This window comes from Muntiacus reevesi, chromosome 2 (genome assembly GCF_963930625.1).
Source record: "Muntiacus reevesi chromosome 2, mMunRee1.1, whole genome shotgun sequence".
NCBI lineage: Eukaryota > Metazoa > Chordata > Mammalia > Artiodactyla > Cervidae > Muntiacus > Muntiacus reevesi.
The window spans coordinates 264,247,056-264,263,440 of record NC_089250.1 but is presented as its reverse complement, the minus strand read 5'-3'; the positions used below and the strand labels follow the sequence as shown (position 1 = coordinate 264,263,440).

The following is a 16,385-nucleotide window of genomic DNA, read 5'->3' as shown; positions in this document are numbered from 1 at the left end:
GAGACTCTCAAACTCGGAGAGCGCTACCCCGCCTCGCCCCCAACCAGAGGACCCGAGAACCTCGCCAAACACCAGACACAAAAACCGTCATCCCTGCCCTCCATTGCTTGTTTCCCGAGGGTGAGGGGGAGGGTGGCAGCTGCATACGCCACATCCAGACAGGATCAGAAGAGACCCAAACTCTAGGTACTGACTCACCGCTCAGAAGATACTGAAAGCCTCTCACTTCTATAGCGGAAGTGCCCGGACTGCACGCTGCTCTCGGACTACACGTCCCAGAATCCCCTACCAGAACAAGGGCTACGGCCGCTCACCCTCGGGGACGGAAGTGGCGCTGATACACGGCGCACTGGACTACACTTCCCAGAATCCTCGGCAAAAGTAGTGAAACTTTAAAAAATAAAGTTCGTTCAGTTCACCGAGGTGCTGTTTTAGCTTAATCTTTCTTTTCCTTCCCGTCTTCTGGAGAGTTTTGGGTGTTGTTGTTTTCATTACATTACTAATAAGTGTGACTGAAAAGTAAATGTGGCAGCATGAGAAAGGAAGGGCAAAGAGAGAATCCCAAACTTGTACCTGGATGCATTCAGACCACTGACAATGTTTACCTGGCATGACCTAGCCATTCCAATATGTTAAAGACTCACCAGAAGGAAAAGTAACCTTTGATCAAGCCACAAAACAAATAACAAAAGTTTCCCACTTTTGTTGGTTTTAATTGCTCCTTTTGAAAGCTGGAGTTTCTAGCAAATGAAAGAAGATGCGTTAGCAAGAAGGGAAGGAAATAAAAAAGAAAGAAAAGAGAAAGACCGGCCTAGAATACAGGCATACCTCAATGATATTTTAGGTTAGATTCCAGACCACTGCAACAGAGCAAATTATGAAATAACGTGAGCCCCATGAATGTTCCAGTTTCCCAGTGAATATTATTACACTATAGTAGTCAAGGTATATGACTACATATTAAAAAATAATGTATGAATTCTTTTTAACAGCTGAGTAATATTCCATGGTGTATATGTACCACAGCTTCCTTATCCATTCATCTGCTGATGGGCATCTAGGTTGCTTCCATGTCCTGGCTATTATAAACAGTGCTGCAATGAACATTGGGGTGCACGTGTCTCTTTCAGATCTGGTTTCCTTGGTGTGTATGCCCAAAGTGGTATTGCTGGGTCATATGGCAGTTCTATTTCCAGTTTTTTAAGAAATCTCCACACTGTTTTCCATAGTGGCTGTACTAGTTTGCATTCCCACCAACAGTGAGATGGCTGAAACTGGAGCCCATTATACAGAGTGAAGTAAGCCAGAAAGATAAAGAACATTACAGCATACTAACACATATATATGGAATTTAGAAAGATGGTAACGATAACCCTATATGCAAAACAGAAAAAGAGACACAGAAGTACAGAACAGACTTTTGAACTCTGTGGGAGAAGGAGAGGGTGGGATGTTTCAAAAGAACAGTATGTATATTATCTATGGTGAAACAGATCACCAACCCAGGTGGGATGCATGAGACAAGTGCTCGGGCCTGGTGCACTAGGAAGACCCAGAGGAATCAGGTGGAGAGGGAGGTGGGAGGGGGGATCGGGATGGGGAATACGTGTAACTCTATGGCTGATTCATATCAATGTATGACAAAACCCACTGAAATATTGTGAAGTAATTAGCCTCCAACTAATAAAAATAAATAAATAAAATAAATAAAATAAAAAATAAAATAATGTATGTACCTTAATTTTAAAATGCTGTTGGAACAATGGTACCAGAAGACTTGCTTGACACAGGTTTGCCACAAACTTTCAATTTGTAAAATCACTGTTAACAAATAAAACCATCATAAATACTACAGAATTTTTTTTCTTCAGGTTGGTCTAAATCATTGAGACATGATGATTATTCAAAAAGTTGGTGTGAAAGTGGGGTATCCAGCTCAGATAACCATAACAAATTCAACTCCTTTTTTTCAACTTTATGAGGTATAATTGATAAGGAAAATTTAATATATGTGATGAATTGATATATACTATGAAAGGATTCCCACAAATGAATTACTTAACACATCATCACATAGCTAACTCTTTTGGGGGGCAGAAAGGGAGACCCTTTAATATCTATTCTTAGCAAATTTCAACTATGCAATACTGCATTATCAACTATAGTCACAAAGCTATAGATTAGATCCTTAGATCTTACTCATCTTAAAGCTGAAAGTTTGTACCCTTTTTATAACCTCTCCCCATTCCCAGACAGCCACCACCTTTATTATACTCACTGTCTCTAGTAAGTTTGACAATTTTTCCCCTTTAGATTTCACATGTAAGATAAAATGATACCATGCAGTGTCTTTCTGTCTTGTTTCATTTAGTTTATGTCCTACAGTTTCATTCATGTTGTCACAAATATTTCTCCATATTTTTCCTGTGAACCAATGGTTAGAACGGTTTGATTCCAGTTTTGTTTTGTTTTTTTTTAAGAAACAATACTTCATGGGGGTTCTGCTTGTATCTCCTACTATCCTAACTGGAAGCTTCCAAGACACCCTTAAAAAGAACAAGATGAGAAAATGTCTCCTACCAAATACCAAGACTCATTGCAAAGCTATGCTGAAGTAGTGTGGAATTAGTAAAATTATTGAAAAGTAGACCAACCAAAGGGAATTGACAGTCAAGACATCTATCTAATCATATTTAAATCACTGATTTTCTTCAAAAGTGGCACTACAAAGTACTGGGGAATAAGGGAAATTTTCAGTAACTGGTATACCAACAACTGAATATTCAAATGGTGAATAATTAAATTATATGGGAGGCAACATAGACCTTTCTTTAAAGATTCCGTAAGCTGATTTTAGTTGTCACCTATCAAAAAATAAATAAAAAGGAGAGGGAGGGAGAAAAGGGAAAGAGAGAACTGATAAATTTGAATAAGGTCTGGAGGTTAGACAATGTTATATATCACTATTCAATTTTCCTGAGTGCTATACTTGTAGATATGTAAGTATATTTCCTTTTTCTTACAATATATCAATATGTCTAAATACTTAAGTATTTAGATGCAAAGGGTAAAAGGACTGGAACATACTCGTGGTTAAGAAAAAGTACATGCCAATGTAATATTACTCAACCATAAAAAGGAATGCATTTGTCAGTTCTAATGAGGTGGAAGAACCTACAGCCTATTAGATACAGTGAAGTAAGTCAGAAAGAGAAAGAGAAATATCATATATTAACACATGTACATGGAATCTAGAAAGATGGCACTAATGAACCAATCGGAAAGGCAGCAGTGGAGATGCAGACACAGAGAACAGACTTGTGGACACAGTGTGGGAAGAAGGTGGGAAAAACTGAGAGAGTAGCACTGAAACACGTGCATGACCAGGTGTAAAATTAGACAGCCAGTGGAAATTTGCTATATGACACAGGAGCTCAAATTCAATGTTCCGCTGACAACCTAGAGGGGTGGGATGGGGTTGGAGGTGGGAGGGAGGGTCAGAAGGGAGGGCACATGTGTATACCCATAGCTGATTCATGCTGACATATGGCAGAAACCAGCACAATATTGTAAAACAGCTATCCTCCAATTAAAAATAGTTTTAAAAAGTGTGTGTCAATATGTGTGCATATACACACACATTCACATACGTTAAGAGAGTATGTTTCAAATATGTTAACTGGTGAATCTGAGTAAAGGGTACATGAAAGATTTCAGAGAGTTTTTACAATTTCTGGCATGTGTTACATTATTTCAAAACAAGAAGTTTAAAGAAACGTAAAAAATTTACATGAATCAAAATTCCATCATTCAGAGATCAGTAAAAATAAATACCTACCTTTTCTTTTTAATGAGATCACCCAAAAATCCCATGCTTTGTTTCTCCAGGTGAATGTTTTCTGGATATCTTCCAACATCCATTAACAACAATTTGCACTAGATAAATAAATCATAAAATACTTTGGCAACCCAACTGATTATTTCTATGTTTGCTATTATAAACAATGATGCAATGAACATTCCTCCATATACATCTGTGACAGATACATGTTTTAATTCATATTATCATATAAAATAAAGTCATCATATTATGAATTCTTGGCTATATGAAACTTTTAGTATTTTATTCATTTTCATAGTTTTACAGTATTAGTAAAAATAATGGCCATTATAAATAAGTATAAAATGGAAGTTGATGAAAAAATACCCCCAAGTCTTCCTTGACTCCCCCCCTCCCACCAAAAAACTAGCTAGTATATGGCAAATATCCTTTTCACACATTATCTTTAGGCATATATTCACTATGTAGTGGTAGTCACTAAGTTGTGTCTGACTCTTGTGATCCCACAGACTGTAGCCTGCCAGGCTCCTCTGTCCATGGGGTTTTCCAGGCAAGATTACTAGAGTGGATTGCCATTTCCTTCTCCAATATTCACTCTGAGAGATCATTTAAATCAAGTGGATCTTACCAACAGGGTTACAACCTACTTTTTCCCTCTTAATATCTATGGTTCTATGTTACCAACCATTTTAATGGATTTGCTAGAAAGAGCCACCTGAAGGAATCCCTTTCCATCTCAATATTTTATAGCAGTGGACCCCAACCTTACTGGCACCAGGGATTGCTTCTGTGGAAGACAATTTTTCAAAGGACCAGAGGTATGGGGAATGGTTTTGGGATGATACAAGCACATCCTTAGCTCCACCTCAGATCATCAGGCATTAGATCTTAGAGGTTGGGGACCCCTGCTTTGTAGTTTATCACCAGCATGGACTCTCCAAAACCCTGAATGTGTGTATCCTGACTGAAGCCGTCAACACGTTTCTCATTTTTAAAGATTCTTGCCAGTGTGGACTTTCTGATGGTATGTCAGCCGTGAACGGTGACTGAAGTCCTTACCGCATACGTTGCACTTGTAGGGTTTTTCTCCTGTATGGACCCTCTGGTGGGCTTGAAGCCGAGAACTCTGACTGAAGCCCTTCCCACACTCCTCGCATTTAAACAGCTTCTCCCGGGTGTGGACACTCAGGTGGACTCGAAGGTTGGAGGGGAGGCTGAAGGCCTTCCCACACTCCTCACACTTGTGGGGTTTCTCTCCTGTGTGCACCCTCTGGTGGTGGCGAAGGTTCAGGCTCCGCCCAAAGCCTTTCCCACACTCCTCACACTTGTAAGGCTTTTCGCCGGTGTGGCCCCTCTGGTGGTAAATAAACTGGGAACTGTATCGGAAGCCTTTCCCACACACGTCGCATTTGTAGGGCTTCTCCCCGGTGTGGACCCTCTGATGGGACTGAAGACCCGAGGACTGGCTGAAGCCCTTCCCGCAGACACCACACTTGTAGGGTTTCTCGCCTGTGTGGACCCGCTGATGGACCCGGAAGTCTATGGCCTGACTGAAGCTCTTGTCACACGCCTCACATTTGTAGGGCTTCTCTCCGGAGTGGACTCGCTGATGGGCATGAAGGTTGGACCTCCAGCTGAAGCCCTTGCCGCACGCCTCGCAGGTGTATGGTTTCTCTCCGGTGTGAATGACCTGGTGCAGCTTCAGGTTGGAATTGTAACTGAAGTCCTTGCCACACACGTCACACTTGTAGGGCTTCTCCCCGGTGTGGACTCGCTGGTGGGTCTGGAGCTTGGACGACTGGCTGAAGCCCTTCCCGCACGTCTCACACTTGAACCGCTTCTCCCCGGTGTGGACGTTCTGGTGGACTTGGAGATTTGAAGCCTGACTGAAGCCCTTCCCGCACTCCTTGCAGGTGTAGGGCTTCTCCCCTGTATGGACGCGGAAGTGGATGTGGAGGTCCGTGTTGCGGGTGAAGCCTTTGCCGCAGGCCTCGCACCGGTAGGGCTTCTCGCCGGTGTGGACCCGCCGGTGGCAAATCAGAGGCGAGTTGTGACTGAACCCCTTGCCGCAGACGTCGCACTTGTAGGGCTTCTCCCCGGTGTGGACCCTCTGGTGTATGTGGTAATGGGCGGCCTGCGTGAAGCCCTTCCCGCACTCCTCACACTTGTAGGGTTTCTCGCCCCTGTGGACCCGCTGGTGAACACGGAGGTTGACGCTCCAGCCGAAGCCCTTCCCGCACTCTTCACACTTGTAGGGCTTCTCTTCCGTGTGGACCCTCTGGTGGCACTGAAAATTGGAACTCTGGCTGAAGCATTTACCGCACTCCTCGCATCTGTAAGGTTTCTCCCCTGTGTGCGTCCGGTAATGGATGATGAGGCCTGTGCTGCTGCCAAAGGCCTTGCCACAACTGTCACACCTGTAGGACTTCTCTCCTGCAGGGTTAGAGTGATGGGGGTGAAAGGAGTTCTGATAAAAACCATTGCTGGATTCAGGACATTTATTGACAGTCCCTCCTGGGTGAATTCTCTGGTGAGTCTGCAGATGGGAGCATTTTTCTCCAGGGTCAACCTTCTGATGAACTGGGAGCACCACGCCATGACTGAAGCCCTCACCACACACTCTACAGGGACGCAGTCTCTCTCCTTTGCAGGGTGTCTGTTCTGCGTCAGTTTTACCAGGATCGCTCAGTGGTGAATTCTTTGTGAAGCCTTCACATACATGCAGGTGATTTTTCACGTTCATCTGTTTACCTCTGCTCGGATTCTCTGACTCACTCAGATACCTACTCCCACAGGAAGCCTGGGCTCTCGGAATCAACAACTCCTGATTCTCCAGGCAACCAAAGTGATCTCCTTTATGATTCATTATATGGTTCTCATCTTCAGAAACTTGAAGAGAATCACCTTGCAGGAACCAAGAATTCTTCCTTTGCAGAGTTAAATCATTTGTGGACTGTTTCCAGATTTGCCAGCAGGACAGCTCTTCACACGAGAGGTATTTTAACATGACTTTCCCAAGAGTCTCCATCTCATTTGGGTTCTTGTTGCCTAAAGAAAAGGAGATATTCAGAGATGAGGACAAGTAAATGCTTTGTTCAGAAATACTGGGATTTCACACCTGGGCCAAGGGATGAGGCCTTGATAATCCAGGGCAAGAGTCATGTCTGTACCACACCATTTATCCTTTTGTTATTCTTTCTGAAGAATGGGGTCAGCAGACTCTTAGGGAAACGTGACCCATTTAGAACTGTGTGTCTAACAGTTTAATAGGAGGGTGGCAGATTTGAAACCAGATGGCTGCAGGACAACTAAGACAACCCACACTTCAGACAAAAGCAACATCAATTAAAAGTCCCCTCGTCTTTTCCGTAGCAGCCTTATGACAAGTAGGCTTCTACCCAGTTAGGTTACAAAGGCTCAGAGTCCAGGCACAGAACAGTATTTTAGGTCCTGGTAGAAACAATCTTCCAAGAGCAATCTGGGAAGCAGTTGGGATAATAGCATTCATTGTTTTAAACCTGGGAGTGATTCAGGTCTCTGTGAAAAGAAGCAGGAAAAGGGAAAACTAATCTTGGACAGCTGAGAAAGAACTTGGGTGGGGGAAAGAAAGAGAGCGGAGTGCAGACTCTCAAAGGCAACCCCGAATGGGAGGAGAGGGGGTGTTCTATTCCGCTTAGAGTGTTTTGTGCAGGAAGCCGTGAAGCTTGCCTTTTCTCTTATTCCCTTTGGGTTCTCTGCTTGAATGTCACTCTGTTGGATGAGGCCTTCTTATCACCCAATATAAAAATAATTCCTTCCCACTCCCCACTCTTTCCATTCTTCCCATCTGCCTTACATGCTTTATGATCCCCCACAGCACTTACTGGATTTGCTAATACTCCCTAGTTTTTTCTTCCCTCTTAGACCCACTAGATTAACAGTCACAAGGAAAACATGCACTTCGAATTGCTGACATGTTTTAGAGAACTGTGAAACCAATTCCATACCTTGTGACGTTGGGGAAAAAGAAAAGATTAAAAACATGATAATAAAATAATATTAAAATGACAAAAAAAAATAAATAAAAAAATAAAAACATGATAAATGTATCAAAAGCAGTAAGGGTACCACTACATGAAATGCTTGTTTCAGCTGCAGACATACACATAAATATGCACATGCATTATATTCATGCTGGGTCGGGATGTAAAATACTTCTTATTGAGGATCACAGTTAAAAATGTATGCAAGGGGCTCCCCTGGTGGTCCAGTGATTAGGAATCCACTTGCCAATGCAGGGGACACGGGTGCGATCCCTGGTCTGGGAAGATTCCACGGGGCAATGAAACTCATGCACCACAAGTACTGAGCTTGTACTCCAGAGCCCATGAGCGCAATTACTGAAGCCTGCAGACCTAGAGCCTGGGTGCCACGAAAGCAGCGACCACAATGAGAAGCCTGCCCACCACAACTAGAGAGCAGCTGCCACTTGCCACAATCAGAAAAAGCCAACACAACAATGAAGACCCAGCACAATCAAAAATTAATTAATTTTTTTAAATGTATGGAAGCCGCTGGCTTAAAATGTTTAAGGGGGTGTCAAGTCCTGAATGATTATTTCCTTAAATGGAAACTTACAGTCAAATATAAACTGAACAAGTCCCAACAGGTATGTGTACATTTCTGGGTATGACAGGCTTGCTAACTGAATGTCCTTAAGATGCCCATGCCCTAATCCCTGGAGCCTGCAGATATGTTAATGGACACAGCCACAAGGACTTTGGGTTTGATTGAATGAAGCATCCTGAGATGGGGAGGCTATCCTGGATTCTCCAGGTGAGCCCAGAGTAATGACAAGGGTCCTTGTAAGAGGGAGACAGGAAAGAACTCTCCCAGGGTTCCCTACACATCTCTCTCCAGTACCAATCTGTATCCTTTTTGCTATAATAAAATCGTAATTGTACGTAGAGAGCTTTCCTGCGCTTGTCCTGAGTCATCCTAGCAAACTACTGTAGAAATGCTTGAATTTGTAGCCAGTTGGCCAGAAGTGAGGCCCTGGGACCCCAAGCTGGTGTCTGAAGTCCTGGGGGGCATTGCCCTTAGCCTATGAATTTTGGGTGCTTGGTATGAGAACTCAATGCAACATGTAGAAGGCTTCTCATGTTACCTGTGACACCAGCCTATTATGACACTAGGATGCAAACTATACTGGAAAATCTATTTAGATTTTCTGTAAAACTTCTGTAATTTTCTTTCCTAGGATGTGAATTACACTGGAAAATCTATTTAGGAATTCTGTCATTTTCTTTCCTAATCAGAACTCCTTCATATCCATGGGTTATGTCAATGCCCTTAGACTTCTGGAAATATCCAGCTTGAAACAATTACCATATGTCATATGACTGCTTGGGTAGTGGCTATCTAGAAGTTCAGTGGGAAGCTGGCTGGAGGGATGAGGCAGTCCCTGTTCATAAGCAGCCAACTTGAAATTGTTACATGAGAAGTGATGAACTATAATGCCTGGCATCTTGGTGTGACTAGTTTTTGATAATTTAGTGATACATTCTGATAACTGTGAACAGCTTTTATCTTATAAGGTTACTGAGTATGTACTGTTACATATTGAAAGATATTAAGAAATTAGAATTACATTAGAGGTTCATGGGGAGACAATTTTCCAAAATGATCCATTATATTCTGAAACATGTGGATGATGAAGAGGTCCAAAAAATAAATAAATAAATAAACTACAAAAAAAAGTTTGAGAAAGGGGGGGGCAGAAAATGCTAACAGATTTCTTAAGAGAAAGACTTGGTCTATGGCACAAAGCTGAAGTGTGACAATATGGAGGCTTATGATTCCGGAGGTCCAGTGTGCAATGTAACAACACTGTAATTTAACTATACTTCAATCTAAAAAAAAGAAAAACAAGACCCTTTCCACTGAAGCAAGTATGTAACATTCCTGAACGCATCAAATGTGAAGCAACATGTAGACATGAGAAGGGAGATAGACAAAGGAAGGCAGATCGGTGACGCTCAGAATTCAGGGCCTCATCCATCATGTCTGCAGATAAGCTTCTCTGCTTCATTTTTCAGGCAGAGGGGGAATATATACACTTACACTGTGTATGAATATCTAATATGTTTAATTGGGTACAAATGAGGAATATTCAAATTAAAGAGGAGGGAAAGGAAAAGGCAGTTAGAAAGTGAAGTGAACAAAGCAAATCTGAGCGAGGGCAGGAGAACCGAGGGCCATGGAGAGGCTGGGATCTGGAGGATGAAGCGCGGTTCATGGATGAGGAAGGCTGGGGTCACAGGTCAGGAGGAACTGTGAGGAGAGCTTCCTCACCCCTGCTCCAAACAATAGTAAGTTTTAGAGTAATTTCTTCACCCAAGAAGTATGTACTAGGCACCTATCACGCAGAAGGGCCATCAGAGGCTTTGAACAGAGACAGCAAATACAACTGCCCAAATTCTTACTTTTACAGGGAGACAGATGATGAACAAGGAAATAAAGACAGGTTACTGGGTCAGGAGGTGATCAGTGCTTAGACACAAATTAAGACAGGGTGAAGGCATGGAGAATGGGGAGAGGATGGGACAGTAAATTGGGCAGACACAGAAGGGCTGTCTGATGAGATGAGATCTGAGCAAAGACCTGAGTGAGTAAGGGAGTGGCTGGGGGCCTGGACACGGAAGCAGAGAGCAAGTCAAAGGCCAGGAAACTGAAGAGAACACTCCGAAAGGGCCAGGATGGCAGGGATGATGTAAGCAAGGGTAAAAGGCCGGGTGATCAAAGAGGAACTTGGTGAGGAAGCCAGGTCAGGTAGGGTCCTGCAGTCCACTGGAAGGTCTTGGAGTGAGATGGGAGGCCTTGGGAGGGTTTCGAGCAGAGGAATGGCATAGTCTTACCTGCTTTGTAAAGAACCAGTCTGGCTACCATGTGAGATTACAGGAGTGTAAGGGTGGAAGCGTGGAGACCAGTGTGGAGGCTGCTGTCACAGGCAAGAGACAATGGCATGGATGTGGAGAGAAGCAGATTAACTAATACCTGAAGTAACAGCTGAGTGGATCTCACTGGAATGCCCATTTCTTTGGGTTTCTCTCTCCATTGTCCACAGTTTTTCTTCTGTCTCCAACTGGGATACCATATCTGCTTTGAAGGGAAGATGTCCTAGGAAAAGCCAGATTTATATATTTAAGGTGAACACACAGCTAAAAGAGATGTTTTGTCCAAATTCTATAACCCTTGAGTGATATTTCAAAAACTTTTTGATCACTAACTGTAATAAGAAATAAACTTAGGGAACTACACTCAATGTTTTGTAATAACCTACAAGGGAAAAGAAACTGAAAAAGAATACATATATACAACTGCATCACTTCGCTATACACCTGAAAATAACACAACACTGTATTAATGTATGAACTATACTTCAATTTAAAAGAAAAAAGAAAAAGAAATGGTGTAACCTAGTTCACAACTATATGTAGATAAAATCATAGCCAATGTCTGTTTGTATCATATTTCCCACATTGTCACACTACTTAAAGCAAATGGTCATGGGTTTTGCTGCAATGTGAGTGGGTCTTGATAAGGAACTCTGACAGTTTCTATTCTTATTCTATTTTATTGGAAAAAAAAATAATCCCAGTACAAGGAACTAAGGTGACTCCATGATCCACCAAAATATTTGACAAAGTATAGAAGCTAAGCTGCGCATTTCTAGTTCACCTAAAACAGGGTTTTTCAACTGAGGCACTACTGATATTCTGGACTGGCTATTCTGTGTGGTGGGGGTTGTGTTGTGCATTGGAGGAGGTTTAATCACGTCGCCAGCCACCAGATGCCAGTACCACCCCTCCCTCAGCTGTGAGAATCAAAACTATCTCCAGACATCACTAAACATCCCCAGGGACACAAAATCACCCCTGGACAGAATTTTGCCCAAGTAGACAGGGACCAGAGAAACCTGTGGGTTAGAAACATCTCTGTCTTCCAGGTCAGGGAACCATTTCAAAAGGTCCAAAGTGGACAAAGAAATGACAATCCACTCCAGAATTCTTGCCTGGGAAATCCCATGGACAGAGGAGCCTGGTGGGCTATAGTTTGTGAGGGTCAAAAAAGAGCTGGACATGACTGAGCAACTAAACCACAACAACAAAATAGTAACTATAAAACTAACCTTCAGTTTAAAAAAAAAAAATGGCTAAAAGGTCCAACCCTTCAAACAAAGAAGGATCAGAGACTCTCAGGGGGATGAGGTTCAGGGTCAGAGGGCGCCTGTCCTCACCTACTGAGACCAAGTTCCGGAAGTTCTCCACCATCACATCCTGGTACAGCTTCCTCTGGGCCGAGTCCAGCAATCCCAGCTCTTCCTCAGTGAAGACCACAGCCACATCCTTGAAGGTCACGGCCTCCTACAACATCAAATACGTGTCAACTCAATCTTACAACCTCCACTAGAAGGACAAGCATCAAGCAGGATAAAGAAGATGAACCCCAAAAACGGTTACTGATTTGGAGCGATTCCAGGCAGTTTTCAGTCCCAACACTTGTCTCTCTCTCTCAGTCACAATGCTGTCACCTCCCTACCGCCCCACTCCATCACTGTTTTTAATGTCTGCAAAGTTCACAGGCCTTCAGCAACCCTCCAGGACAGGTACACAGCTTCTGGTCTGTGCTTTAAAGGCATGAGCCACATCCAGAAACTGCTGCACGCACAGCTGGTGAAGGCATAGGCTAAGTTCACACTTCAAGGCTTTAATTACAGGACACTGGGCAAATTCCCTCACCTCTCACTATCTTAATTTTCTCTCTATAATCGTATCTAAATCACAAGGTGTTTGAAAGGATCACATTAATGAATACATGTAAATCACTTACACTGGTGTCTGGAACATAATAAGTGCTCAATAAATTTGAACAAGCAGTTTTATTATAATCTCTTTCATTTCATTTTGTGACCGTACAGTACAGTATTCCTTAGAACTGGTGATTTAGCTTTAATCAATTCAAATAAAGTACAATTAGTTACAGATATTTACTTATCATCAATGCTGTAAAGATCCTTTTTCAGAGACCTTAGCCAAGAAGTAGCAATTGCAAAGTCAAAGAATATGCACTTTAAGATATTTGAAAGTGTAATGGCAGGTTTCCCTCTCAAAAGGTTTTCCCGATTCACCTTTCACATGAAGGAGTACAAATGTTTCTGAATCTCTAGACAGGTTAATTAGGACCTAAAGCCTTGTTGGGAAAGATTGAAGGCAGGAGGAAAAGGGGACAACAGAGGAGGAGAACAGGACGACAGAGGATGAGATGGTTGGATGGCATCACCAACTCAATGGCCATGAGTTTGTGTAAACTCCGGGAGTTGGTGATGGACAGGGAGGCCTGGTGTGCTGCGGTTCATGGGGTCGAAAAGAGTTGGACATGACTGAGGAACTGAACTGAACTGAAAGTCTTAAAAAACGAAACAAAAAAAATTCAAGAATCTAAGTGAAATAAATAAATAGAAAGATTTATTAACATTTTCACACATTTAGTTATTATCTTCATTATTTTCTTCATAAATCTACTTTCCTTTTTTTGACACGTCTATTAATTTCTTTTGCTCATATTCCAATTGGGTCTTAGTTTGTCTTGCTAATTTTGATAAGAATTAGAGATATTAAACCTTTATCTAATGTTTACACGTACACGTCACTGGGCTTCCCTGGTGGTTCAGTGGTTAAGAATCTGCCTCCCAATGCAGGGCACAGGGGTTCAATCCCTGGTCTGGGAAGATTCTATACGCCGTGGGGCAACTAAGCCCACACACCACAAGCAGAGAGTAGCCCCCTCTTGCCACAACTAGAGAAAGCCAGTGTGTAGCAACAAAGACCTAGCACAGCCAGTAAATCAGTAACACACTAAAATTCTAAACAAATAAATAAATAAGTATATCCCATCAGTTCTAATATTGCAAATATATAGTTGTGAATGCCTATGAAAAAGGAAAATGAGAAAGTGAAAACAGCTAGTTTGTAAGCAGGGTAGCAGTATAAATTATGTTTGTCTACTTTAAGTTTCCCTAATGTTTTCAAAGATTGCTTTGTGAAACAAAGATGATAAAACAAAACACACAGCCTAGCACACAACATTCACTCAAGATGTGTTGTGTTCATTAAGCTTTCCAAGGAAGATTAGGGACAAAGATGTCCCTAATCTCTGAGAAATAAAATCCTTAGAAGACAGAAAGCAATGCCTTACTTACCTGAGACTCGGTCATTTTCTCATGTTCCTTCTGGGGAAAGTCAGAGTTCTGAGAAGGCATAACTGGGGAAGGACAAAGAAGCCATGAGATGCAGGCCACGGTATTCATGACCCCATGTGGATCTTTGCAGAAATTATGCACAAACACGCATGCTCCAAGGCAGATGCGCCCCCATAGCTTGGTAAGCAGAGTTTGGAGTAGACTGCAGCTACTAACAAGACTGTCAGCCAGCAGCCACTGAACAAAGAACAACCTGCACAACCAAACACAGTATCCCTACTGTGAAGATTTCTGATCCTACTGTCCACAAAACAAAAAGACAACCTATGGAATGGGAGGAAATGTCTGCAAATGATGTGAACAATGAGGAGTTAATTTCCAAAATATGCAAACAGCTTATACAGCTTAATATCAAAAATGCAAACAACAGGGGGACTTCCCTGGAGGTCCAGTGATTAGGATTCCAGGCTCTCACTGCCATGGCCCAGGTTCAGTCCCTGGTTGGGAAACCAAGATCCCTGCAAGCTGTGACATACAGCCCAAAATACAAAATAAAATAAAAATAAATTTCAAAAAAAGCAAACAACCCAATCAAAAAACAGGCTGAAGACCTAAGTAGACATCTCCAAAGAAGACATACAGGTGGCCAAAAGGCACATGTTAAGATGCCCATCATCACTAATTATTAGAGAAATGCAAATCAAAACTACAATGAGGTACCACCTCACACTGGTCAGAGTGTCCATCATTAAAAAGTCTACAAATAATAAATGCTGGAGAGGGTGTAGAGAAAAGGAAACCCACTTACACTACTGGTGGCAAAGTACACTAGTGAAGCCACTATGGAAAACAGGACGCAGATTTCTCAAAAAACTAAAAGCAGAGTTGCCATATAACCCAGCAATTCCACTCCTGGGCATACACTCAGATAAAATTATAATTCGAAAAGATACATGCACCCCAATGTTCACAGCAGAACTATGCACAACAGCCAAGACATGGAAACAACCTAAACATCCACTGACAGATGAATGGGTAAATTACATGTGGTCTATACATATGCAAATAATATACATATTACTCGGCCATTAAAAAGAACAAAATAATGCCATTTGCAGCAACGTGGATGCGCCTAGAGATTATTATACTAAACGACGCCAAAAAGAAAAAGGCAAATACGATATGACATTACTTATATGTGGAATCTAAAGTATAACACACTTCCATGAAACAGAAACAGACTCACAGATATAAAGAACAAACTGTTGTTTGGGGTGGGGGGCATTGGAGGAGGAGAGGATTGGGAGTTTGGGATTAGTAGATGCAAACTACTATGCACAGAATGGGTAAGCAAGATTCTACTGTGTAGCACTGGGAACTGTATTCAATATTTGGTAATAATCATAATACAAAGAATATAACCGAGTCACTTTGCTATACAGCAAAAACTAACACAACTTTGTAAATCAACTATACTTCAAAAATATTTTTTAATATTTAAACCTAAAGTAAATTAAACGTTTTATATCGTTATAATATTTATTTAAAAAACATATGTATTTATGGTAGAAATACACACGTACATATTAACAAGCATATTAAACATTCTTAGATGTATTCAATAGATAACTGAACGTTTTCCTAGTGGTAAGGAAACCTGATTAACTGAAAGCAGATGACCGACCAAGAAAGACCTTTCATTAGTAAGTACCTGCGGCTATGCTCCGGGGAGCCAGGAAGTCCTTGCTTTCCCCCCTTTCCGGATTCAGGACGGGCGACGAAAACGATGCGGTGGGACAGAATGACTGTGTCCGTCTCACGTTTCCTGTATAAACTGCAGCGGACATTCCGAGGCACTAGCGCGGGGTGACTCACAGATCTGTTTCCTACAGAAACAGATCAGTCAAAGCTCGGAAGGAGCTGTCTCCGGACAGAAAGGCCACGCCGTCGCTCCTAGGGTGTCTTCCCTGGGGAATCCAGTCAAAACGGTGCTCCTGGGAAAATGAACTGCATCAATAGCAAAAGGCAACCCGTTAGGTGCCGCCAGTATTCGAAGCTGCTGACACGTGTGATCTCACTTGAATCTAATCACAACCCTAACCAGTAGTGACCATATCTCTCGCAATCTTACAGAGGATAAAAGTAGGGGCACTGATAATCAACAGCTCGCCATATATCGTAAGGATTAGAAGTAGCACCGCTACTTGGCAAGCCAGGGAGGACAGCAGAGGGATTCCACACTTCTGCTCTCTGCTTCTCGGCTTCCGCCGGCGGCCAGGATCTCTCCATACTAAGACAGATGGC

The 16,385-nt window shown here is 42.3% G+C and overlaps 2 protein-coding genes across 2 annotated transcripts in view; both read right to left on the bottom strand.

The window, feature by feature from the left end:
- The window catches only part of ZNF233 (zinc finger protein 233), a 17,133-nt gene extending 12,113 nt beyond the window's left edge, over positions 1–5,020 (bottom strand). The window contains 2 exon segments of the mRNA XM_065926273.1: positions 3,839–3,936; positions 4,901–5,020. Coding sequence (XP_065782345.1) covers positions 3,839–3,921 — 83 coding nt within the window. The 5' untranslated portion in view covers positions 3,922–3,936; positions 4,901–5,020.
- Positions 3,537–16,385, bottom strand: ZNF227 (zinc finger protein 227). The gene is made up of 5 exons (XM_065926271.1): positions 15,793–16,385; positions 14,082–14,143; positions 12,120–12,246; positions 10,877–10,999; positions 3,537–6,889 (listed from the first exon to the last, which is right to left on the bottom strand). The coding sequence occupies exons 1-5, from the start codon at positions 15,926–15,928 to the stop codon at positions 4,833–4,835; spliced, it is 2,505 nt and encodes an 834-aa protein (XP_065782343.1). The 5' UTR covers positions 15,929–16,385; the 3' UTR covers positions 3,537–4,832.